The sequence below is a fragment of the Symphodus melops genome (assembly GCF_947650265.1).
Source record: "Symphodus melops genome assembly, chromosome: 3".
Taxonomy (NCBI): domain Eukaryota; kingdom Metazoa; phylum Chordata; class Actinopteri; order Labriformes; family Labridae; genus Symphodus; species Symphodus melops.
In genome coordinates this window covers 19,917,417-19,940,414 of record NC_136693.1, presented here as the reverse complement: position 1 = coordinate 19,940,414, position 22,998 = coordinate 19,917,417, and the positions used below count along the sequence as shown (strand labels likewise).

Genomic DNA, 22,998 nt, shown 5'->3' with positions numbered 1-22,998 from the left:
ATCACACTCAATTTTATTTACACAGCATACAGCCCCCAGTTACACACTTGCTCTGAAGGGCATTGCAGTCTGACATGCATTATGAATCTGGTTTTAGAAAACCTCATTAGACCCTTTTACACAATCTGTTTCACTTCTGTCACTCCTCACTGTCTGTATAAGATAAAGAGGTGCAATGGTGGGGAGGAGTTGTTCCCTGGCTGGTATGATGTCCTTTACCTGTTCTTTCATTGTTAACAGACTATTTAAAAAAAAAAGAGTACGGTCCTTCGCCTGCCTTTTGTAAAGTGTCTTGAGATAACACTTGTTATGAATTGATGTGATACAAATAAAGACTGACTGTCATGGTTTCGTTGTGGCGTTGTATTAAAAGGACCTTGTTGTGTTTTTTTTTTTTTTTTCCCTCTCACAGGCGTTTGGTGCTGCAGAGGCCATCTCTGACCGTGTGTGTATCCACAGCAATGCCAAGGTCAGTGTGGAAGTCTCCTCCGAGGATCTTCTGACCTGCTGCGAAAGCTGTGGCATGGGGTGAGAGGAACACGCGTTTAATGGGACGATGGACTTCTGTTAATGGAGAAAAGTGTGCATGGAGGATTAATCATGTTTTAGTATCTGACTCTCCCTCCTCGATGTGCTACATGTGCAGAGACGGCATTAGATCTGTTGCATATGGCATGTCAGTGCTGAGCATGAGTCCTGTTATGTGATGAGTTTTTAAAAAAACAAAACGTTTTTCTCTTTCCAGATGTAACGGTGGCTACCCGTCAGCTGCCTGGGACTTCTGGACCAAACAGGGACTCGTCTCTGGAGGACTTTATGACTCCCACATCGGTGAGAGTTTTGAGGCTCTTCACTGTTATCGTAGCGCGTCCCCTCCATTTTTAACCTCATTGTCTGTCTGCAGGCTGTCGTCCTTACACCATTGCCCCCTGTGAGCACCATGTGAACGGCAGCAGACCATCCTGCTCTGGAGAGGGTGGAGACACTCCCCAGTGCGTCTTCAAGTGTGAAGCAGGATACACTCCCAGCTACAAAGAGGACAAGCACTACGGTGAGAGGAGTATTGGAGTGGGGAAAGGATTTGGTCTAAGCAAGCACTTTCTAGTATTACAGTTGTTACTTAATCTGGAATATTTTGTAAACATTATTAAATATCTGGTTTCCTGAATGAACGGTTTGTCTCAATCAGTTATGTCATAGCCATATGAATCCCTTTGTCTGTGCTATAAATGTTACATCTGTCATTAAACTAACCTACCGCACAACTTTAAGCGCACAAGCGTGTCCTAACAGAAAGTATGTTTTAGGACGAACGTCTTACAGCGTGCTGTCAGATGAGGAGCAGATTCAGCATGAGATCTTCAAGAATGGCCCAGTCGAGGGAGCCTTCACCGTCTATGAAGACTTTGTTCTGTACAAGTCTGGTAAGAACGCACATGGCTCACTGAACCCTCGTACACTCTCAAACTGAAGCGCTCGGGTTAAATGCAGACATTTGAATGCTTGCTCGCTGTTCTGTGAAATGTTGTTTCTGACGTTCTCATGCATACTTCAACTCTCTGACTGCGTTCATTGCCTTGTTTTTCCTGTGCTTAGGTGTGTATCAGCATGTTTCTGGGTCTGCTGTGGGCGGTCATGCCATTAAGATCCTGGGCTGGGGAGTGGAGGATGGTGTCCCCTACTGGCTCTGTGCCAACTCCTGGAACACTGACTGGGGTGATAATGGTGAGCAGACGCACCCCTTTGACCTCTAATTGGCCATTATCACTCTATATAGTTACCAGCAGTTGTAGGGAATGGGAATTTGTTGTGTTATTGATGAAGTTCGGTTCAGCTACCAATGTTGATCGAGTACTGCAGCTCTCTCTCAAACGAGCAGTGTTACTAGCCAACCAGAAAGTAGGACGGGTTTTGGCCTTTGTCAGATGGTATAATAGACTTGTTTTTAAATTCCGGACATCTATATATTTTTTGTCTTTCACCATACTTGTTTGCATCCCTGGTTGTTGAATTCTAAAACATGAACTACAGTCTCAGCTCAGTCATTTTAGCTGAAACTAGTCTCTTATTTTTCATTTATTTTTTTTTGTGATTAATGCTGTTCTGTGGCAGGCCTGGTACGAATAAATATAGATTTAAGTCCTTGAACTATGTGTATATGCACGTGTGTGTACTAACCAGCTGTTTCACATTTTAAATGCATACTGTACATGCCAGTTATTGCTGGTGTTGTGCTAAATATGTTTTACAAGTTCATGTGAGAACTGTTCTGGTCTTCAGGGTTCTTCAAATTCCTGCGTGGATCTGATCACTGTGGTATTGAGTCTGAGGTTGTGGCAGGGATTCCCAAATAAATACCAAGGTAAGACACAAATATATTCTTGTAATATTGTGTACACAGTGTTGGATTAAACTGCTAACTGTGTGACTGTTGGGGGGGGGGGGGAATAGTTGTAATGTAACCTAATTTATGTGAAGTCATACAATATTTTGGAATACCTGCATTTGCTCAAGCTCCATAGATCTAAGTCTGTGTACCTCTTGTGGTGTGGTTTGGTTTGAGTCTGTTACTTTTCTGTCTTTCAGGTTTTTCAGCTTGAAGGTCAATTACTTAATCACCAGAGGGCGACACACTCTGCATGCCTGCTCTGGAACTCTCTGCATTCAACTCCCTTCAGTCTTTGTAGTTAAAGCTACCTTGTAAACTTCAACACACTGCATGTGTTTCTGTAGTAAACCAACAAGAACGCATCTGAAGAGCAACATAAACTTCATTAATGTGGCAGAGAGTATGACAACACTTCTGTCTCTAAACACAACTCACGATTGTTCACTTCTATTTTTTTTTTCTGGTAAAGTTTTTTTTGAGGTATTTCTCCTCCCCTTCTTAAAGCAAGGTCAGTTAAAAGATAGGTAAAAAGAGTTTTGAGGTTTTTAACAACTGTATGTGCACATTATCTCAGACTAGCTGCTGTAGACTTGAGCACACCTCCCTTCTTTCTGCACTGGTTGAAGTATTAGCCATTTTAGTTCAAACTGGTCATAATTGAAATAAATAATGAACACGACTCTGCCCGATGCAGCAGCGTTTAGCTTTTTTTAAATTGCTCATTATGTCTAAAGCCGCTCTGTGATGTTTGGATGTACTTATTGTAATTTGAATTGGTGATTTTAATTTTAGTTTTTTTTTATATCTGGTTGAAATTGAGTGTTTTTATTGTCTGCCTTTATCGGTCAACTATATCGGTACATTTCTGTTGTCATCATGAAAAAATAAAAGGACTGTTTCCAAATGTAATGTCTTGAATATGCATGCTGGTATTTCATAATCCCTCTCTATAAACTTAAAACACAAACAAAACTAAAGGGAGTACTTCTCAAATAAATTGTTGGTCAAGGTGTTTACTGTCACTCCGGTAATACAATCAGTTGTGTGAAATGCTTGTGAGTAGATATTAAATATCAAGACAAAATAGAACATGCAAAATCAAAGTAAGAAATAGTTAAGAGAAATATTTACATTACAAGCAGTCTATATCAGAGGTAGGGCTTAAAGATTGAAAGTTAAATAAAACAGGACAATCTGCAGTAAGTGGAGTTGAAACATGATGTGTATGTATTGTTTATTTAAAGACTAATGTTGATTGACTGGAGAGCCAAACTGTTTTAGCAAAAGAAAAACTGCTTAAACACACCAAAACAATCTGACAAAAAACCATAATATACTACTTTTAAACGTTCTCTGTCACTTCCGCTGTGTTGTCAGTGAAAACAAACACTCCCCCCTCACCATGTGGTGATTCGTTTCTCACACCGCTATCCACCATGGACTGAAGTGTTTGGTAAAATGAATGCTCCAGAAGCCTCCGTTTACAAATGAAGGTATTTGTTAACAAGGCCTAAAAAACAGCTTAATGGGCGATGTATGAAATCATTCGCTTAAATCTCTTATTTTAATAAGCAGTATCCCGCCGATGAATCTCTCTCCGGCACACCCCGGCTCTCTAATTAAACGCACCGGTCAGCACAGCGCTCCTGATTGGTCGGACGGGCGGAAACAGCTCGTTCATTTCAGGCAGCGAGAGCCTCTGGAGCTGCGCTGGTCAACGAGCGATGGAAGCGGGAGGCAGGGCTTCGTGGGTCAGATATGGGCCTGTTGTGTCCGCGTTGGTGGTTCTGTTGGCGTTGTGGTTCCGGTCTCCTCAGCATGGAGTTCTGGACGAGCGGCTGGACACGGTGCTGTCCTCTCTGCTCCGGGCTGAACGGAAAGTCGGGATGAGTCACGTGGAGAGACCGAGAGTGGCTGTTGGTAAGACTGCTAATATCAGCTAGCTGGGTTTATAATCAGAATCCATTATTTCTATAAATGATCACTGATAGCCATCAACATACTTCTAAATACTGTCATGTTGCTTACAGAACAAAAAACAACAGTTGCTGTCAAACACATGAAACACTGTTGTATGTTTATTCATTGGCTGTTTTCAACAAAGCATGTTATTAGGAAATGATTAAAAACTGTCAGGGAAGCTTTTTGTCATCTAAACAGACAACGTTAGCTTCTCTCGATTTGAGTTAATATGTAATGTTCATGATTATCGAACAGAAGCTAAAGTGAAGATGGATGTTGAAGCACAGGCTCAAACTGTGGTTTAAGAAATGAGCTGCACACAAACCACATCAGTGTTTTGTCTCTTGAACAGTTTGTTCTGAGACCCTTCATCAACTAACCCTACACACACTCATCCTTTATCCCTCACACTGACTGAGCCCTGATATGTACACTTAGTTCATATCGTCATAGTCATGCACATCAGGAGCCTAAAGTCCTTAAAAGTGTTAACCATCATAAGTGATCTCATCATCAACCCTCATTGTATTTTACACAGTCAAATGCATCGTATCCAATATACAGTATCTATTTATATATTAAGGGTGAAATAACCCATGTGAAGATATCAAACTGGCACATGTGTGAGACGGGCCTGAGTCTTGACTGTGATGATCTTATCCTTAAGAAACTTTGAGCCTGTGTACAGAACAGAAGTGATCATCATATCTCTGTTCAACCTTTAACCACTTCAACACCAGACTCAGCCACGACTCAGACCTGTTACTCTATAATCCCTCCCAAACTGAATCTCCTGCACACTGTCTCACTTACAAACTGTTATGAATTGACAATGTTTCCGTCCTGGACTTTAATAAGGTAAAAACAGCTTGCAACAATAGAATTACTTTAAATAAAGAGAAGCAACATCACATGCGTAGTCCTGCAGCATGACATTGTTTCGACTTATCACTGTCACAGGATTTTTAAAAATAAAATATAATCAATTAAAATGATTAAAATGAAATTGTAACGTAGATATGAGCAGTGAAGGACTTCAAACAGACGCTTGAAGTCAAGATTTCAGACTCGTTTGAATATTCAAAAATAATTCAAATGTGGGCTGCTCTGCTAAACCTTTGGCTAACAAATGTGCTCCACATATCTGGTGTCTGGGGCTGCTGCTGAGCATGCTGGTCGTCGTTCAGACGTGTCAGAATATCTTTCGCTATAGGCCATGCGTTGATGAAGTTTGATCCAGCAGCTGAAAATGTAACGTATCATTTGACAAACCACTGAAGTAGATACGTGTCACAGAAACCACTCGTGTGCAGATTTCTCTCCTCAGTGGACTAAAGCTTGCACCCTGGTATTACATTTCTCTGTGCTTGCTGTGTAGTGTTACTGCAGGGGGGGAAATGTTTGGTATACCGTGTTCTTCCTCGAGGCCATCTCTGTATTGTCTTCCTCAGTTTTTTGTGACATAATCGATGTACTACACATGGTGTTAGTCACGTATTCATCCTTCCCTGTCTCTGTTTCTCTGCCCACCCCTTCATTGACAGGTTTTGGAGGTTGCGTGGACCTGATCGTGGACGGCATATCGCTGCTTAATAAGATTGACCTCACTCCTTCGGACCAGCCCCTTCATCATAACTACTTAGAAAATGCCGTGCAGCTGGCTCAGAGCTTCGCCTACTTCTTTGCACCTGGAGCTGCTGCAGAGTGAGTGCCGAGCGTGAGATCGAATGAGAGAACTGCTGTGAAGCTCGGGGAACGATCCTTACCTCTGTGTTTGAATGTCTTCTCTATCTGGTGTAACGAGCTTATTTAAATTCATTGTAAATATTTGTTGGCAGTGATATGACCGGTTGGTCGAGTTTTAATGTTTGAGCTCGTGGTGTGGAAGTGTATCTTTCATAAGAAAGAAAGAGAAAACCAGAAGTTGCTACACAGCTGATAACGCCTGAGCACAGCCATAGTTAGCTTAACAGAGTTTCTCTGTTGGGCTACTCAGGCGTCTGAACTCCTGACTCATTTTCTCTCCCTCACGTGAACAACCACTTTCTATCTTCAGCCCAACATGTTTCACTGTAAAATCATCTGACTGTGTTAAAGTGTTCAAAACAATATACACACACACACACTAAGAGATCAAGCCGGGCTGTTTTCTTGATGATCATGTTTACCAGTTACTGGCTCGACAGAAATCTTAAAGTCTCGAGGTTGTTGAACCCATCTCTCTTCTTTATTTATTTGTGACTGCCACTGTTTTATTTTTGGAGCTTGTCGCCCCTTGTTCGTAGCCCTACAGGTCCCATATTCTGCCCCTTTTGGGTTTCATATATCTAATTTATTTGTCTACTAACGTACGTTCACAATCACGAATGTTAAAAAAAAAAAGTGTCTGTTTCCATGATCTGCCGCTCCATGCAGGTTCTCTTATCTGCCTGCATTTCTAACGCTCAGAATCCCCCACACTCAGGGTCCCCACGCATGTCTAGTCTGATCTGATTGGTCGGCCGATCTGTTCTGTTGTAATTGGTCAGTTGTTTGGCACGGTTCTTGGAAGTGTTACGCCCTTTTTACCATATTGGGAATGCAGACTGTTGCTCTGAGCGGAGCAGCGTGAGCTTGTGCGTGCGACAACGAGCCAATGGGCTTAGATCAGTGACACCATCGCAGTGTGATATCACACTTATTGTCAACTAGGGGCTAGAGAGCGTTTCATGCAGCTACAGCTAACAATAGGACGTAGGAGAAGACACGTTTCCGCAGACTTTGAATATGTGCACAACTGTCTTGTGCACAAGACAGCTGGAAAACACTGAAGAGCAGATAAGAGCAGAGAACGCAGAGTATGGGACCTTTAAACAAACAAGTTAAGGCAACAGGCCTTCCTCGTGCACATAATAATTGAGAATGCACAAAATGAAGAGCTTTATTTTTTCTTTCCTTTTTTCTTTTTTAAGAACCTAAATATCTCCAGTAACCAAGTGTTCATCATCTCAGGGTTCACACTTATTTCTCTGTGCTCTTTGAACTTGCCTTCATTTGAATGTGTGACAGTAAACGATTGAATAAGGCTAAACTCCTAAATAAAAAGTCTAAGCAGAACTTGGAAACTGTGAAACAAAAAAGTGTTGCGTGCAAAGAACAGACGAGACGACTGGTTGTGTTTGGATGATGAGTCATGCTTCACGTTACGGTGTCCTTTAGTGTTAGCCATACAACACGATCATTACCCACGTGCAGCTTCAGAAGGAGGCTCTGAGTGAGATGCATACAGGTGTGTGTGGTGATGAGTTAGAAACATGATTTATCTAAAGGATAAAAACGAGTTGATGCACACACAACTGACATGCTTGACCTGCACTTTTCAAAGAGATGAGTTCAGAAGAAATGATTGAAGGGTTTCTACTGTGTTTTCAGTGTTTATTTGGGTAATATCATAACAACTACCTGAATCTGTTGAGTACAGCCGTATATTATAGAGGGATTATTAACTCAGTATAAGTTTGGGGGTTTTAATCACATTTAATTGAAAGCATTCCTTCAGGGGAAAGTCATTTTTGTGCCATCATTAAATATCTGTGAACATGCTGGTGTAACAAGATGGATTCATTTTTACAGCACATTTCAAACACTGGGTCTATAAAGAAGGATTTTCACATGACACACATGAGGAAGCGTTTAAAAGGAGATTCTATGGATGCTTTAACGTTCCTGACATTCAGTTTTTAGAGACGTTTCACGAGTGTTTGGTTTTGTCTTCCAGGCGTTTTATGCTGAATGACACGCTGTTCAGTGAGCTGGTGGAAGCGTCGCGTGACTTACCTGGAAACAGATGGGCAATAGGCGGCAATGCCCCAGTAATGGCTGGTCGCATGGCAACAGAGGGATGTGATGTGTTGTTAGGGGGAAGCTTTAGCCCCGATTTTACTGATGTGCTGTCTGAGCACATTACAGGTACATGAACACACACTCTAAACACCATCTCTACTAAAACACTGTTTACTAAACTCTGTTTTCTTCACCTTAATGCTGCTGTGCCTCTGCCTCGTCTGTTTTTCCCTTCAGTGGCAGGTAACATAGTAGAAGAGCCAGACATTCATCTGATCCTTGAGTATCCAGCAGGGGCCAGCTGGAGGCACCTAACCTCCCGAAGAGCCAATAGGTCAGTGTGAGCTGAGCATTTGGTTGATATGTTGAGAACCAGGCCAACTAGAGGTTGGGGGGAAAAATGGATACAGCATAGTATTGTGATGTTATGTTATTTCATGGTTGCCAAGTGTCGATAATTTATTATATAAACGGCAAATAAGTTTTTTTAAATGTTTAATTACTGAAGTGGTTGCACGATTAATTTTGAACATGTTGCATTGTTGAAAATGTCTGCAGCCGTCCATACAGGGTTAAGTTCAAACGCACTGAGATACCAACAGTTCAGATTGAGAGGCATGCAGCCTTTTACAGCCTTTTACTTTTCCCAGTGTCGTCGGTCTGACTGCTTGACTCCCATTGTGCAGAAATATAAAGACTGAAGTGAGCTGAATAGACTGAGAATTGTTTCCTATTTGACAAAACACTTCTTGATTGTTTAGTTTTGTTAAAAAAGTTACATGGCAACATATTGTGTCACAATATGACAAAATGATTAAATTCTCAACAGTATCGTATCATTACTTAAGTATGGTGATAATATCGTAGCGTGGTAACTCCCACCCCTACTGGAAACCTCATACAGTCCTTACCTCTTGTCAGGGTTGAAGCGCACATGATATCTTTATTTTTCCTCATTTCTTCTGCAGATATAACATTTGCTTGCTGATTAAATGACTATGACGGAATGAAACAGAATACCTAGCTATATATTGAATGTAATTGTAAGCTCAAGTCGCCAGTGAGAAAATATGATGACAGTAAAAAAATTTCTAAATATCCTGTCAGCCTTCATGGATGAAAGTACTCCAAATGACGATTTAAAAGAAAAAAAGAAATAATAATTCAAACTGCATTTGAATTGGACCGATTCTTTTATCTGTTGACTACTGCAAGCATCTGTTCCTATCATATAATGAAGTATAATTTGAGGCTTTAGAGTATCTTAAGCTGACTGTGTTTGTGCTTTTTCAGATACATCATCCACAGTGATGATCACAACCCATACCTGGACTCCATGGACGAGTTTACGGAGAAACTAGAGGACTTCAGACCAGATCTCCTGGTGGTGGGGGGGCTGCAAATGATGGACAACTTCCCCTTTCAGGCGGGTAAGAAGAACATTGTTGACAGCCCTTTATTCATCCGTGAACAAAAACAAGCAGCAGTAGAGTCTGCTTCTTTGTGTTTTCACCCAACACTTGTTTGACCAGTTTGTGTATTACCCCTTTGTTTGAAATTCTTCTCTCTCTTTCAACATATTTCTCTCCTTTCTCCAGGAGAGCGTGATGCTCTCCTCTCCCGCCTGTCTGACCTCCTGTCGACCTCTTCACCAAAGCTTGGGGTCCATTTTGAGATGGCCAGTTTTGTCGAGGAGAGTATAATGGAAGACCTTCTTCACTACGTCGTCCCCCGTGTATGTATTACTGAACAACTCCATTTATATGCACACTCACTGGAGACGGTCAAACACAGACGTGAGACATTCACCCCACAACAACAAGAGCTTTTCCTGAAGAGGTGAACTCTCACAAGGTCATCTGAAACACAATTGAACGATTTCTTTGGATCACTTCTGCCTAGTGAGGAACTATTCTTCCTGGGGTCCACAGTCTACAACATGACATTAGTCACATTGTTTAAAACATGACGCAACACCTCATAAAGATAACACTATTAGTAATAAAGAAGAAGACGGAGCATTACAAAGGGCTCTGCCTGAATCTGTAGTATCTAAAAGATGTTTACACAACAGGCCCATAGAACCATTAGACTACAAAGACTCAGACCTGCTACTCATCAGATCTCTCTCTAAATCTGTATAGTTGAATACATAGATGCATGCTGTTTACTGAAGGAAGATCATTGGTGAAGATCGAGTATAGTAATGGCCCAAGACCACTTCCTTGAGACTCTCTATGTTACACATCTAAACAGCTTCCATTAAAATGCACTGATTGTGTTCTATTAGTCAAATAACTAGTCATCCATAATACTGCAGTTTGAGGGGGAAAAGTGCAACACAATGTCTGACATGTTACAAAAAAATGGTCTCATAGAGAAACAAAGATGGGTCAACACACCAGCCAAACCTTTGTACATCAAGCTCGCAGTTGAGTTGGAGGCGGGCCCTGAGTAAAATCTCTCCTCCTTATTCTTCTGTGCAGGCGGACTCTTTAGGGATGAACGAACAGGAGCTTCCCAACCTGCTCAGTCTACTTAAAGGCTCAAACATCACTGTGTTGTCTGACCCAAACCCTCGTGTAGCTACTGTCCTGGACCAGATGAGGGAGGTCTACCGCATCTTGAACCAACGCTACAAGGACAGCAGTGAAGAAACAAAAAGTGGCGAGGGTAAGCCGCTGACTCGACTTCACGTCCACACCCTGGCGTTTCAGGCCATGATTGTTACACATGGCTCCCAGTGGAAAAACACCATGTCAGCCACCGCCAAAGCTTCTCTCACAGCTAACCGCCATGTCTGTGGCTCCAATGACATCGACCCCAGTAAGGCCAGGCTCATCATGGACGACTCTTTCTCTGTTAGCCGGCGAGAGGGCAGCCAGAGGATCCCTCTTCAGGAGAGCAGGCCTGTGAGCTGCTGGGACGAGGATGACTACGAGATCTGCGTAGCTCCAGTGCTGGTGTGCACGGAGGTTTATCAAACTGCAGGTGGAGGGGACAACATCTCAGCTGCCGGTCTGGTTCTGCAGATCTAGTGAAGAACTACTGAATGCTCTCTCTGTTTGCAGTGCTGACATGAAGTTGGAAATCTATGCGACTCTAGAAACATGATCTACCTTTGATGCAGAGTAACCCTGTGAAATCAGGCTAATGCCGCCAATGTCACCTGCCAGGTGTACTGTAAGAAAATCAGATTTTCATTCTCAGGAGTCAGGTGTTAGGTTGAAGTGGCTTTTAATCAGGTCAGACCTCCAAATATTAAATGTTTGGGTTCAGTTCTTTTTGAAACACTATTAATTTACCCACTCCGTGCCTGAGTGACAAACCTTTTATATCATTTTCGAAGGTAACGCTGCCCTGCTTTGTCTCGTTTTAATTCATCACCCCGTGTCAGTGTAAGCCATCATCTGACTTTTGTCCTCTGGTTCTTCTCAGGTCTTTCATGTGGTGTCCTTTAGAGAGGAAGAGAACATAAGACCAAATCATAGAGACACCATGTTGTTAGTATCGGTCTAGACATGGAGGTCTCGGGCTAAGTGCTCATTGTGTATCAGCTCTGCTCTGGTTACAGAGCAAACTTTTTTCTTCTTTTAATGTTAGTAACAGAGCTCCACAACGTCTGCTGTTGTCTTTATTTTAACCTGTGACTTCACTATGCAGCATATCAGAGTTGTTCTATGACTCAAATTGCTCGATCTTGTGTTTGTTGGAAGCTTGCTCACTGGGTGTCATCAGTAATCATCACTGCGACGACCCCTGCCTTGCAGTAAAAGTGCTTTCATTAAGTAAGAAAGGTTAACCATCCCACCTTTATCCTCCTCTATGTCATTGAAAACGTACAGTTGTAGGGTGATCACATCCATTCTTCCTAATATATGTGAAAAAACATTTTGAAGACAGTCATTCCTCTGCAGGTCAGCTGTAGTGCAATAACAAAGATGTTATGAGAACACAGTTGGTATCTGGATATGATGTCAACCTCTTTTCTACCTCCATCATCTTTGTTTCCTACTGTCTCGTCCCCCTCGTTTCCTCTCGCAAGTGTAACTTCTTCAACTTCTATTGTAGGTCATATTTAACTTCCCTCTTCCCCTCTCTCTGTCTATTTATTGCTCTATAAGGACCAAAACCAGTGTGGACTGCTGTTGATAACATTGATGCAAAGTGTATGTTTCTGTCTGTGGTCAAAATAATCCTCTCTCGTTTGAGCTTTACCTTCAGTAGGAAATGTCAACATGATGCTGTGGTGTTACGCACCATGAATGCCCTTCATCTGTGGAGGTGGACCAAACAGAAAATGTCACATTTAAGCCTTTAACCTTCTCACTTTGAGTTGAAGCAAAATATATTTTAGTGTCACACCAATTATTGGAAAGAGTCACTGCTTTCTGAATTAAAAAAATTTTCAATAGATAATCTGTCTCCATGATCATCCACTATTATAAGGGTTGAAATCACTTCTTTTTTTTTTTTACTGCCGAGGGACTTAAACTCTACTGTTTATCTTGTGTACAAATTAAACATTCCTGCAAAGACCCAACTTCAATCATTTCATTCAAAATGAAGTTTGATCACAGCATATCTATAGTAATGTATAGATTCTGTAGTCTTTTTGTCCATCTGTCTTTGAGTTATGTCAGGCTGACTGTTGGTGCATACTTCATTAAAGAACACGTTTGTTCATGTAACAATTGATCAGCTATGTAAAAGTAAAAGGAAGAATCTAAGGTGAAGAAATCCATTCAACTCTTTTCTCTGTATATTGAGACTGTGCTGATTTCTTGTTCTTTAGTTATGTTGAAGGTGAATGAGCCTTACTCTGTTTAGACTTTAGATTTTTTGTGAAAAGGGAATGTTTAAAAGACTTTTTCTATAACTGGGGTTTTCTTGTATTTTCTTATGCCTTTGTCTTGCCTGGTGATTTGAAACAAAGTTGAATTGTTTTACTGTAAAAATGAAAAACTTCAGCATGCGTTCATGTTCAGAGATGGAACTTGCATGTGTTTGTTACCATATCATGTACATATCTAAGCTCTAGGTAGGCCATGTCATCCATGTTTCAAAGCTGTGTTTCACTGTTTCATGCATGTTGATTGATGCAAAACTAAAAGATAAAATGCTATGCTAAAGAAATAGTCACTGCTTTCGTACTTTTCTCATTCAGGGTCATTTATTGGTATGGTTCATGTCCATCATGGCTTCAACAGCTAACAAATTGCTCAAGTTCAGAAAAAAAAAAAAAAATTCTCTTTTTTTTTAAACTCCAGCATGCACAATAGAGTTCTCTGAGTCACCTGTGACCTGCTAAAGTACTTTTACATCAAGGCCTCTTTGCCACTACATCATGATTCACTAAAGTGGTATCCTTACACATCCAGATGCCTGCATCCAGCCTGAGTTATTTCACTTTCGATAGGGAACAATTTTTTCTCTCTAATTTCTTTCAGAGAGCTTTAGAAAGCATTTTGACAAACACTTCTACACATACCATGTTTTATAACAAGCATGAAAACAACTTCAATGAAGCAATAATTAAATTGGCAAATTATTTAGTAGAAATGTTGAAAACAGACCAAATCACTTGAGCCAGATCTGTTTTTTTCTTCTGATAGGTAGACTGCAAGACTGGTAAAAAAAATGTAGATATTTGTCACTCTGCTGCAGCTGAGCTTGTAAAGAGCCTGTGCTATTTCTAGACCCAGCACTCCCTCAGCTTCTGTTTTTAGGCTCAGACAGCAGCAAGCGGCCCGTTTTGTATATCTGTGTATATCTACAATTTTGTTGCCAATACATATATTTATTTACATAGATTAAGATCCAATTTGCAAATGTGTTTTACAACTGAAGATCTTGGGTCACCTCTGCTTTTTAAACATGGAAAATAGTAGAGAGGGGTTGAATAATATATATATTATATATAATATATAATATATTGAAATGCAAAAAGAGCAACAAAAAAACCCAGCTGTACATTAATTTGTAATTCATTTATTAGTGCCATGGTACATTTGACCCAATCTGCCAAAGTTTTTTAGGATAAACAAAGTTCTTTCTCTCCCCCATTAAACCTTAAAAAACCCCCACTAAAATCCAAAACACTCTCTGGATGTGCTTGTAATATTTTTAACATCCTGACGGATAAAACCATGACACAGTCTACTTTTCAGTGTCAATGGTCAGCTGGCAGATTAGGTCTTTGTAATGTATGTTCTTCTCAGGGTCTGAGAATGCAAACAACATTTCATCCATCTCCTGCTGATGGAAGACCTCACCTGGTTTGAACAAACAAACAAACACACATCACATCAGTGGTTAATAAGCCCATACTCATAAAATACTTTCTTTTCCTCACAGAGTAGGAAGTGAACCTTCACCTTCCTGTGTCAGGTACTTTGTGAGCTCCTCAGCCTCCAGGTATCCTTTATTGTCTTTGTCCAGAACCTGAAAACAGAAGGATGCCTCTATGTTTACAGACATTTCTGTATCTAAAACCACAATGACTCAGACTCATTGTTAATTGCACTTGCTGGTGCTGAAACAGGAGTATATAGTAGAAATCTGTGTACACGAACCTAGTTGGAGCTCATAAACTACAACCCTAACAACAATAATAACAACAGAAGCTCTCACCTCAAAGGCCTGAAGCACAAGGTCCTCAGGGATCGGAGGGAACCTCAACAAACAAGCACACACAGAAATATATCACAGCTATTTGTATAAGTAAGCCTTTGCCTAATATCAAGAAATCAATCAATATATCTTTGGCTAGTAATTCCTGTAAGAGGATGATCAGGTTTTTTAAGTTGTTTTATGTGAGCTGAGAAAGTTCCATGGAAGAACAACATAAGGACAAACTGTTGCTTCATGTTAACACTCCAAAAGAAGCTGTATAGTTAATCATGCTTTAGCATGACAACCTATTTGCATCATGACTTAGCTTTCATCTGACCCTCAAAATTAACCTTTTTATTTATTTTATTGCACATAACAAGACAGACAAAAGACAAGAGCATTGATTATTGTTTAAGTCAATGTCTTACTTGTTCTCCAGCAACACTTTGGTCATGGCTGGGAGGAATTTGTCCAAATGGACATATCCTGTTTGGTCCTCTTCAGCCTGTAGAAAATGACAAGGCTTCTTGGTTTTTGGTCTGACATGATTTCACCATAGGTTATCAGAAGCAATGTCTAACGCAGATTCCATTTTTTATTTCATTAGTCAAACGTAATCCAAAAATATACCTTTGATTATGCATGCTAAAAAAACATAGTAGTATAATATTGGATTTTTTTTGTGACTGATACAAATGGTGATTGAAAAGAAAAAAAGACATAATAACTGAAATGGCAGCCATTCTAGCTGGAATGAAAAATACTTTCTCCATCTAAAAAGGCAATCAAAAAACACATTTAAAAACATTTTAAAAATGTGCTAAATCATACTACGTTGTCAGCTATATATGTCAGCTATATGTTTTATATCAGAGAAATAAAAAATGCACATAAATCACTGTAGGTGTTAGAGAGCAAAATAAATTGTACTTTATTTTGTAGGTTTAGCTAAATGTTTCCTTATTTTATAAAACAGGTAACATTTGTTTTGAAATCACAAAATGACTCTTAAATAAACTGCTTCAAACTAGATGTGATCTTTATCTAGTCCTGTCACATACCAATTACAAGCTGCTTGAAACTACTTAAAAAGAGAGGTTAAAGCTGGACAATTTCTACCAGTCATTGATTTAGGGCCCAAATGATATAGTATGGGCATACAGTATTATGCATTTCCTGATTTTTTAAAGTCTTATTGTGAGTATTTCAGTTTCTGTGTTTTGTGTCCCTGGTGTTATAAAAGGCTTGAATAAAAGCCAAGAATGTCTCCTTTACATTATGTCACACAACATTATTAAACACTGAAACACAACAAGCCTAAAACAGAATATGCACCACTGTCTCTTTGGGTTGGTTCACATCATGAGCTGGTTAGGCTACTTAGGAAAGTCTATCACACCAAAATATCATCTACAGACATGGACCTTTTCAAAAATGAAGCTTTTACACCTTGAGTGGTACCAGAATCTGATCTGTCTCATGGACTAATGGTTTTCTGTTATTGGCACATTAGGTAAGATTAGGTCCTTATTGGTCGTCTCTCTAAGAAAATGTTGCATAACAAAACTCTGAAACAGTTCATATACTTTTTTTGTATGAATAAGGAATATTTCCAACACTATTCTGACCTCAGATATGAAGCCATGAATGTCTGCCTGAGAGGGGAAGCAACCCAGGGAATAGATGATGGTGCCAATCTCCCTTAAAAACACAAAATGGTTAATAATAAAACTAGTGTTTAAAACTGGCTTGCATTCAGTACATTATACTGGTTTTCTGCCATTTGACTTATCCTCACCTCACTGTTAGACTCACCGGGAATCCACAGTGTTGTTTAACTCATAGTCAAACGCTTTAAATGCTGCTGTGATCTTCTTTTGCACATCGGAAACAACGACCTCTAAAGAAACAGAGGAACCAAGAGAACATTCTCAGATAACTTGAACTAGCTAACCATGATTGTTTTTACAGCGTCACGGGGCTGCCCCTATGTTTATTTCATAACCACAATAAGCAATACAAGTTAACAGACTTTAATAAAACTAACTTAGCCGGTTTGCTAAATCATACCAACCTGCGCTTTGCTTGTTCTCTGCCATGTTTTCCCGATTCTCAAACCGTTGCCTAGCAACCGACAGGGGCGCTCATAGAAATAAATGACATTAACATAACTCATGGTTCATAGTTGGTTGTACTTCGGAAAATGTATACTTAATGTCTAGTAAACAGCTTGAATAATCCCTATCTTTGTACATAAAAACTGACAGCGTACAATAATTTCCACTAATAGAGCTTGAGCTGGAGCCTGCAATCACAAATTGTAACATAAGAGTATTTTTTCTAGCCTAAATTATCGACATTTTCATTGAAATGACATTATACATTAACAAATAAAACAAGACCACAACTAGATGCTTGTCTGCTCACTTCTTCATTATTTCAAAAATGATTAACAATCTCACAAAAAGTCTAAGGAGTGCTCCAAGGTGGGCTAACTCCTCTCACACATTCCCTCATCATCCTCTGTATTTCTGCTCTAGACTTATTCATTTGTATGCCTTTTAATTTCTCTGACTTTGTTTATTAGAACCAAAAGACATGTTGAAAGAGCAATACAGAAATTGCTTAATTTTTCAAAGCAGTAAAAAATACATGAATGATAGAAAACTGCATAAATTATAACAAAAAAAAAGGCATTAACAAACCCATCTACTTTCAAGTTAGAGATAAGACTGAATCCAATGTCATTTAAACAGAATCTCCTGCTCTAAGTTATGAAGAACCGCTATAGGTCTGTAGCCTATAGTGAGCAGGCTCTAAAACAACCTCATTATAGCACTGTTCTTTAATCCCGACCCACCCATCCCGGTGCATAATTTGACCATTACAACAATGTGTCTGTTTTTAAGGTATGTGATTTATCTTGGAAGACAATTTTAGCCATAGTGCAGGTTGAGAAAATTCTCCAGGAAGACAAAATTAAATCAGCTAAGAGGTTAAGGCCTAAGCCTAGAGTGGTGAGACATATTAAGGCCATTCAATTTGTACATGAAACAACAATCACAGAACATCACAAATACATTAATAGGCTTTTTTTTTTTACAGGTTTTAAAGAAAGGGGTGAATAAAAACAATCAAAGTGGGCCAAATATTCCAAACAAAATACATTTTATAATTCATTTCAACTCATTTAAATTGGAAAATGAAGTGTTTAAATATTTTGGAAGTCAATATCAGATTTCAGAGATACGCACTTATATGGCTTCTGATGTACTATTATAATCACAATGGGGTTTTTAATACAAAATTAATTAATAAAAGCCTCAAGAGTCTTGCTGATAGAATATCTTTTTCAATTTAGTGACAAGAATACTTTCAAGAGATTCCTCTCAATTATAATTCACCTAATGTTTAAAAGGAGAGTTACATCAATAACACTGAATGCATATCAAGAGAGAGACCATGTTTTTAGGATGTTGAAGAAGAAGACATCTCAGTTGGGAATGTTACTGTTACGTTAACTCGATCTTAGGTCTTCTGATGACTTCACTCAAAAGCAGCCTGTCTGTGTGTGTGTGTGTGTGTGTGTGTGTGTGTGTGTGTGTGTGTGTGTGTGTGTGTGTGTGTGTGTGTATGCAGGTGTGTAAGTGCATTCACATCTCTGGTTGCCCCTCATGAACAGGGATTTTGTGGTCCTGCCCCTGTTCTCCAGCTGGGACTTGTTGTCCATACTGTCCATTTTCTACATGTATGACTTCTATCGGCTTTACTTCTTGTTGTAGGTGTTGCTGCATCTGCTCATGAGCCTCCTCTCTCTGCTCTGCTGCCTCAACAGTACTGGGGTTTGCCAGCTTCTCCTCCAATGTCAACTCCTGCCCCTGATGAGGCGCACTGTTGTTGATTGAGTCCTGAGGTGGGAGAAGTCACTTAATGATACAGGAGCTCAGTAAATTAAAATAAAATACATACCGGTATTTAAAACATGACAGATAGAAATATATCAATAGATTGATTGATCTTACATTTATTTAACACTCTTTAAATTATGTAGCATATGTATAGGATAACGATTTCTGCCACTATCAAATTAAACATTTGACCAAAATGACTCCAACAGCTGCCCACATGTTAAAAGGAAGTAAAAAATATAATTCTACCATTAGTTATTCTGTCAGAATTGAGGATGAAGTCAAGCAGAGAACATAACTTTTACTCACGACATGCACGAAATGCAGAATCTGACAAAAATATACTCAAAGTTGACTAATTTGTTTTTTTTGTGTTGTCCTGGTATGTATTTGAGATTGTAACATGCCATCCAATAATCTAGTCAGCAATGTACAGTATAGCCTAGCTTCCATGATGGCACTCCAGCAGCTTTCTCAATGAAGGGGCAGCACTGACAAGAAGCTCCTGTGGCTTATAAACTTACTGCTGACAAATATCTCAAACAACCCCACTTCAAATTACCTGAACTATGAATAAGCATTAACAACTTTGAAATAGTTAAGGGTATTATCATTTATGTTCTATATGATTTTATAACATGATGTGTGAAAATATACAGCACCTGTGAGTGAGGTAACGAGCGAGAAAGCAGCTCTGATGGGCTTAAAAGGCCATCCTGGTTGAGATCCTGAGTCTGGAGTAAAAAATCTACTAAAGACACCACCTGTACACACACACACACACACACACACACACACACACACACACACACACACACACACACACACACACACACACACACACACACACACACACAAACTTCAAGTTAGATGTACAGGTCAAGATGTTTGAAAGCGTTTTGTTTGTAAGTACACAAAATACAATATCTGTTCAAACACACAGCACTTATAGACCTCCAGACACTCCTGCTTACCTGCTCAACAGCCTGTACTCCAGGTGTATGATAGTGGTTATATTCTGAGACAAGCTTCATCAACTCCAAACCATCCAGAAACCCGCTGTGTTCATAGTCATAAAGACCAAACAAGTAGAACACCTCTGGTACAAATCAGGGAAAGGACCCAAATGTTTAATATCCAACAAAAAATCAAACATATCCTATAAACTGCTGCAGAGGATATACACTGTGAAACTTCTATGCTGAATGCACACAAACACATGACAGAATGTTTATTAAAAAGTAAAGAATTTTTATAAGTTTTAAAAACACCAGAAGGTGGCGATGTCTACCTTGCTCGTGTGTGCTGATTTCCGGTCCTCCTTGGCCAGTCGCCAGACTGGATTCAATAAAACTTTGAAGCAACCTGCAGTATACACGGACGGCACAAAGCACATTTCAATGCATTAACATTAGGAACCAAAACTTAACAATGAGAAATCAGATTTCAACCCAGTGTGTTCAGTTGTCTAAACAGCCGTACCAATTTATTAAACCAGGAGGAAGTGCCATCTTATTAGAATACATTCTGCTCTAAGTTGGTTATTCATGTATGAGCTTAATTTCTACCTTTAAGACATAATCTATCGAAGACAGATACAGAAGGGACAAAGAAGACACTTTTTGTCCAACACTTATACTTAGTGAGCTGCTGTCCTGGTCTGAACAGAGCTCAGAGTAGTGTTGTTTCCTTCTGTTCACAGGGAAACACAGGTCGACTTCAGTTCAAAAGCTTTGTTGTCTTTTTACTTAAACTTAGAAAACTTTATTTATCCCAGAGGACAATTCAGTTCCACTGTAAAACACAGTGGATAATTTAGTTTGCCTTAAATTCAATATTTTCCAAAGAACCACATACTTTGATTTGATAATGCTCTCTATGAATTGTTTTACCAAGAAATGTTTTTTTTCTTCCCACACAGAAGGTTTTCACTGATATGGACTGGCGAGGTGCAGATCTATCAACTTTTTCTACACAGCTGTTAAACATCTGTCTAGTCAGATACATAAAAACTTGAGGATACAGTATCATAGAGGAGATTGGTATACTCATCCATTTGCATTATCTGCCAGAAAACATAACACCATCACAGCACATTCACCAACCAGTAACTACTCCTTATAACCAATGTGTATGAATTAAAGATAGGCTTAAGAGGTCCTATCATAAGACAATGTACAATTGTGTGATAGTTCATGTAATCTTATCAGTATATATGGTGCATCATTGGTACAACACTGCAGGTAAAGTCCAGAGTGAGCAAACAGCCACGAAAACTAATTTCAATGTAGTTTGCATGTTGCTTTGCTGATTTGACTACGACAACGTAAGAAGTTATTTGCTTTTTATGACAGGAAATACAGTCATTATATCAAATAAATATTTAATCATTATAAGAAACTAAATAATAATTGTAAGCTACACTTTAAATGCAAAAGTAAAGCATGAAGAAGGAAAAACGGAACACAGAACAATTTTCTGCTTAGATATTTTATCAATGCAATGCAACTGTTCAAAAGTTAAGAGTCTTAAAATCCCTAAGTGTGCTATTAACGCTTCGTCCATGTGTCATCACCTGCGGTCCTCCTCTCCTGTACTGAAAGGATTGGCTACACTGGCTGCTGCGACATGGCCATCTACAGATTCCTCCCTGAGAGATAAAAAAAAAAAGTGTTATTAAACAAGAAATCACCTTAATCTTTTTCTTGCAATGAAAACAAAAAAGTACCCTCCTTAGTTGGGAAATGCTTCAATTAGCAAGTTGCTTCAAATATCCAATAGTTGATCTCAGCCATTCTGAAATTATATCTTACACACTTTTGTGTCTTTGTATAAAACAACACACAACACTTTGTGAATGTTATTTGTAGCTTGTAAATAAAATAAAGGTATTGCCCAGTTAATGGATGATTAACTAATGACAATGACAAGCATTATATGTTTTCAAAGCAAACCTAAAGTCAACTCCTTGGAGTTAAAGAATTTGGAGGTGTTGTTACCCTTGAGTGGCAGGAAACCCTGGTGCAGCAGGGCACAGGTGTATCAGCAGGAACAGGAAGAGGAAACGCGGCAGCAACCTGCCCAGGTGAGACTCCATGAGCACACCTAAACACACGTCACATAATTCAGAGATAGGCAGAACAGAAACAGATCAAACCTCTAATAATAAAAGCAGGCGTTTGCGTCTAAAAAAATAATAAAATCAAACAACCAATCTGTGTCCAGGCAAATGACAGTCATTTAACTGTAGGAAATAAATTACCTGAAGCATTTACTCTAATAGTCGCCTATCTCTCTGCTGATAGATGGGAGTGGTTTCGCCTGTCGACTAAGACACTGTGTTAAGGGAACAGGCTCACTGATCGCCTGTAGTACATGAAGCAGCCCACCTTCCTCCTCACAGGCAGAAGCTAAGCTAACAAAAAGCCTAACAAAGACCAGGGCTGACACTACTTTCAACTCAATCCCGTTTACACATGGACTGTAACATCTGAGCACAGCTAATTCAATAGTAATGTCTTACCTAAAAATGAAAGAAAGCTCGAAACAAATTCAAATGTGACAACTTTTAGCGTAAAACTGCAGCCTCGTTTTCGGGCGAGTGATTGATAGAAGTAAAATAAAATATTTAATAGAATAGCGTGCAGACTAAATTCATCAACAAGATACAGTCAATATAAATCCCAGATGTAAAACACAGGCCGTCTCTGCATCTATATTTAAAGCTTACCTGTCTGCATGATTGATGTGTGGACAAAAAAACCGACTGAACGTTTTCTGCCGGTTTGTGTTTACAGATTCATTTCTGAAGAGCAGCACCGCCCCGTGTCACTCAGCTCGCGCTCTCACTGTCTGCACTGCGCAACGGCGTGGGCACGCGCGCTCCCTGGCTGCCACGGAGACCGGACTGTTTTGGTCAATGACAGGGTCCACGTGGAAGATCACGAGACACGTGCTGTCAGTGAGCCAGGCCACGTCCACACCAACCTCTAAACTCCGCTATAACAAGACATTTTGGCTTTTCGCCTTTATAAAAACGTTGGTTTTGCCATCAGTTTAAATATGCTTCATGCATGATGTTATTGGAGGACTGAGAAACCAGTCCAAGTTTGAACTGACTGAAACCATGCAGCATTCCTCTGAACAGATAGGTGAATTTTAACACATTTAGTTTAATAACAGCAAACTCCATTAAGGTAAAGCTATGAAATACGTGTTTAACTAAACTACTGCATAAGAAAGGACTTCATGCACTCCTTGTATTTGACCACAAGATGTCACTGTTACTCTTGGATTCATATT

At 39.6% G+C, this 22,998-nt stretch overlaps 4 protein-coding genes across 4 annotated transcripts in view; 2 read left to right on the top strand and 2 right to left on the bottom strand.

Moving 5' to 3' along the window:
• The window catches only part of ctsba (cathepsin Ba), a 52,408-nt gene extending 49,110 nt beyond the window's left edge, over positions 1-3,298 (top strand). Inside the window, exons 6-12 of the mRNA XM_079340107.1 lie at positions 413-528; positions 746-831; positions 905-1,051; positions 1,308-1,424; positions 1,597-1,725; positions 2,281-2,362; positions 2,587-3,298. Coding sequence (XP_079196233.1) covers positions 413-528; positions 746-831; positions 905-1,051; positions 1,308-1,424; positions 1,597-1,725; positions 2,281-2,354 — 669 coding nt within the window. The 3' untranslated portion in view covers positions 2,355-2,362; positions 2,587-3,298. The remainder of the gene's footprint in view (positions 1-412; positions 529-745; positions 832-904; positions 1,052-1,307; positions 1,425-1,596; positions 1,726-2,280; positions 2,363-2,586) is intronic.
• Positions 3,299-4,053: 755 nt separating this feature from the next.
• adpgk2 (ADP-dependent glucokinase 2) lies at positions 4,054-13,309 on the top strand. The gene is made up of 7 exons (XM_079339855.1): positions 4,054-4,309; positions 5,896-6,055; positions 8,109-8,299; positions 8,411-8,507; positions 9,467-9,603; positions 9,772-9,908; positions 10,660-13,309. Exons 1-7 carry the CDS (start codon positions 4,114-4,116, stop codon positions 11,209-11,211), a joined length of 1,470 nt encoding a protein of 489 aa, XP_079195981.1. The 5' UTR covers positions 4,054-4,113; the 3' UTR covers positions 11,212-13,309.
• An 839-nt stretch (positions 13,310-14,148) lies between these two features.
• Positions 14,149-17,019, bottom strand: drc8 (dynein regulatory complex subunit 8). The gene is made up of 7 exons (XM_079340287.1): positions 16,863-17,019; positions 16,604-16,688; positions 16,417-16,489; positions 15,217-15,293; positions 14,807-14,849; positions 14,551-14,617; positions 14,149-14,448 (listed from the first exon to the last, which is right to left on the bottom strand). The coding sequence occupies exons 1-7, from the start codon at positions 16,885-16,887 to the stop codon at positions 14,333-14,335; spliced, it is 486 nt and encodes a 161-aa protein (XP_079196413.1). The 5' UTR covers positions 16,888-17,019; the 3' UTR covers positions 14,149-14,332.
• A 328-nt stretch (positions 17,020-17,347) lies between these two features.
• cgref1 (cell growth regulator with EF-hand domain 1) lies at positions 17,348-22,539 on the bottom strand. The gene is made up of 7 exons (XM_079340288.1): positions 22,427-22,539; positions 21,696-21,801; positions 21,272-21,346; positions 19,988-20,061; positions 19,671-19,795; positions 19,359-19,460; positions 17,348-18,696 (listed from the first exon to the last, which is right to left on the bottom strand). Exons 1-7 carry the CDS (start codon positions 22,434-22,436, stop codon positions 18,442-18,444), a joined length of 747 nt encoding a protein of 248 aa, XP_079196414.1. The 5' UTR covers positions 22,437-22,539; the 3' UTR covers positions 17,348-18,441.
• Between the last annotated feature and the right edge of the window lie 459 nt (positions 22,540-22,998).

Excerpts from the sequence above, each read along its gene's own strand:
- adpgk2 (XM_079339855.1), top strand. The coding sequence starts at position 4,114 with ATGGAAGCGGGAGGCAGGGCTTCGTGGGTCAGATATGGGCCTGTTGTG. Across the intron at positions 8,300-8,410 it reads GCTGTCTGAGCACATTACAG|TGGCAGGTAACATAGTAGAA; the intron begins GTACATGAACAC and ends TTTTCCCTTCAG. Across the intron at positions 9,909-10,659 it reads TTCACTACGTCGTCCCCCGT|GCGGACTCTTTAGGGATGAA; the intron begins GTATGTATTACT and ends TCTTCTGTGCAG.
- drc8 (XM_079340287.1), bottom strand. The coding sequence starts at position 16,887 with ATGGCAGAGAACAAGCAAAGCGCAG. Across the intron at positions 16,490-16,603 it reads AACAACACTGTGGATTCCCG|GGAGATTGGCACCATCATCT; the intron begins GTGAGTCTAACA and ends TGTGTTTTTAAG. Across the intron at positions 14,618-14,806 it reads TTGTGCTTCAGGCCTTTGAG|GTTCTGGACAAAGACAATAA; the intron begins GTGAGAGCTTCT and ends TTCTGTTTTCAG.
- cgref1 (XM_079340288.1), bottom strand. Across the intron at positions 19,461-19,670 it reads GAGTACAGGCTGTTGAGCAG|GTGGTGTCTTTAGTAGATTT; the intron begins GTAAGCAGGAGT and ends GTGTGTGTACAG. Across the intron at positions 18,697-19,358 it reads GCTCGTTACCTCACTCACAG|GACTCAATCAACAACAGTGC; the intron begins GTGCTGTATATT and ends CTCCCACCTCAG.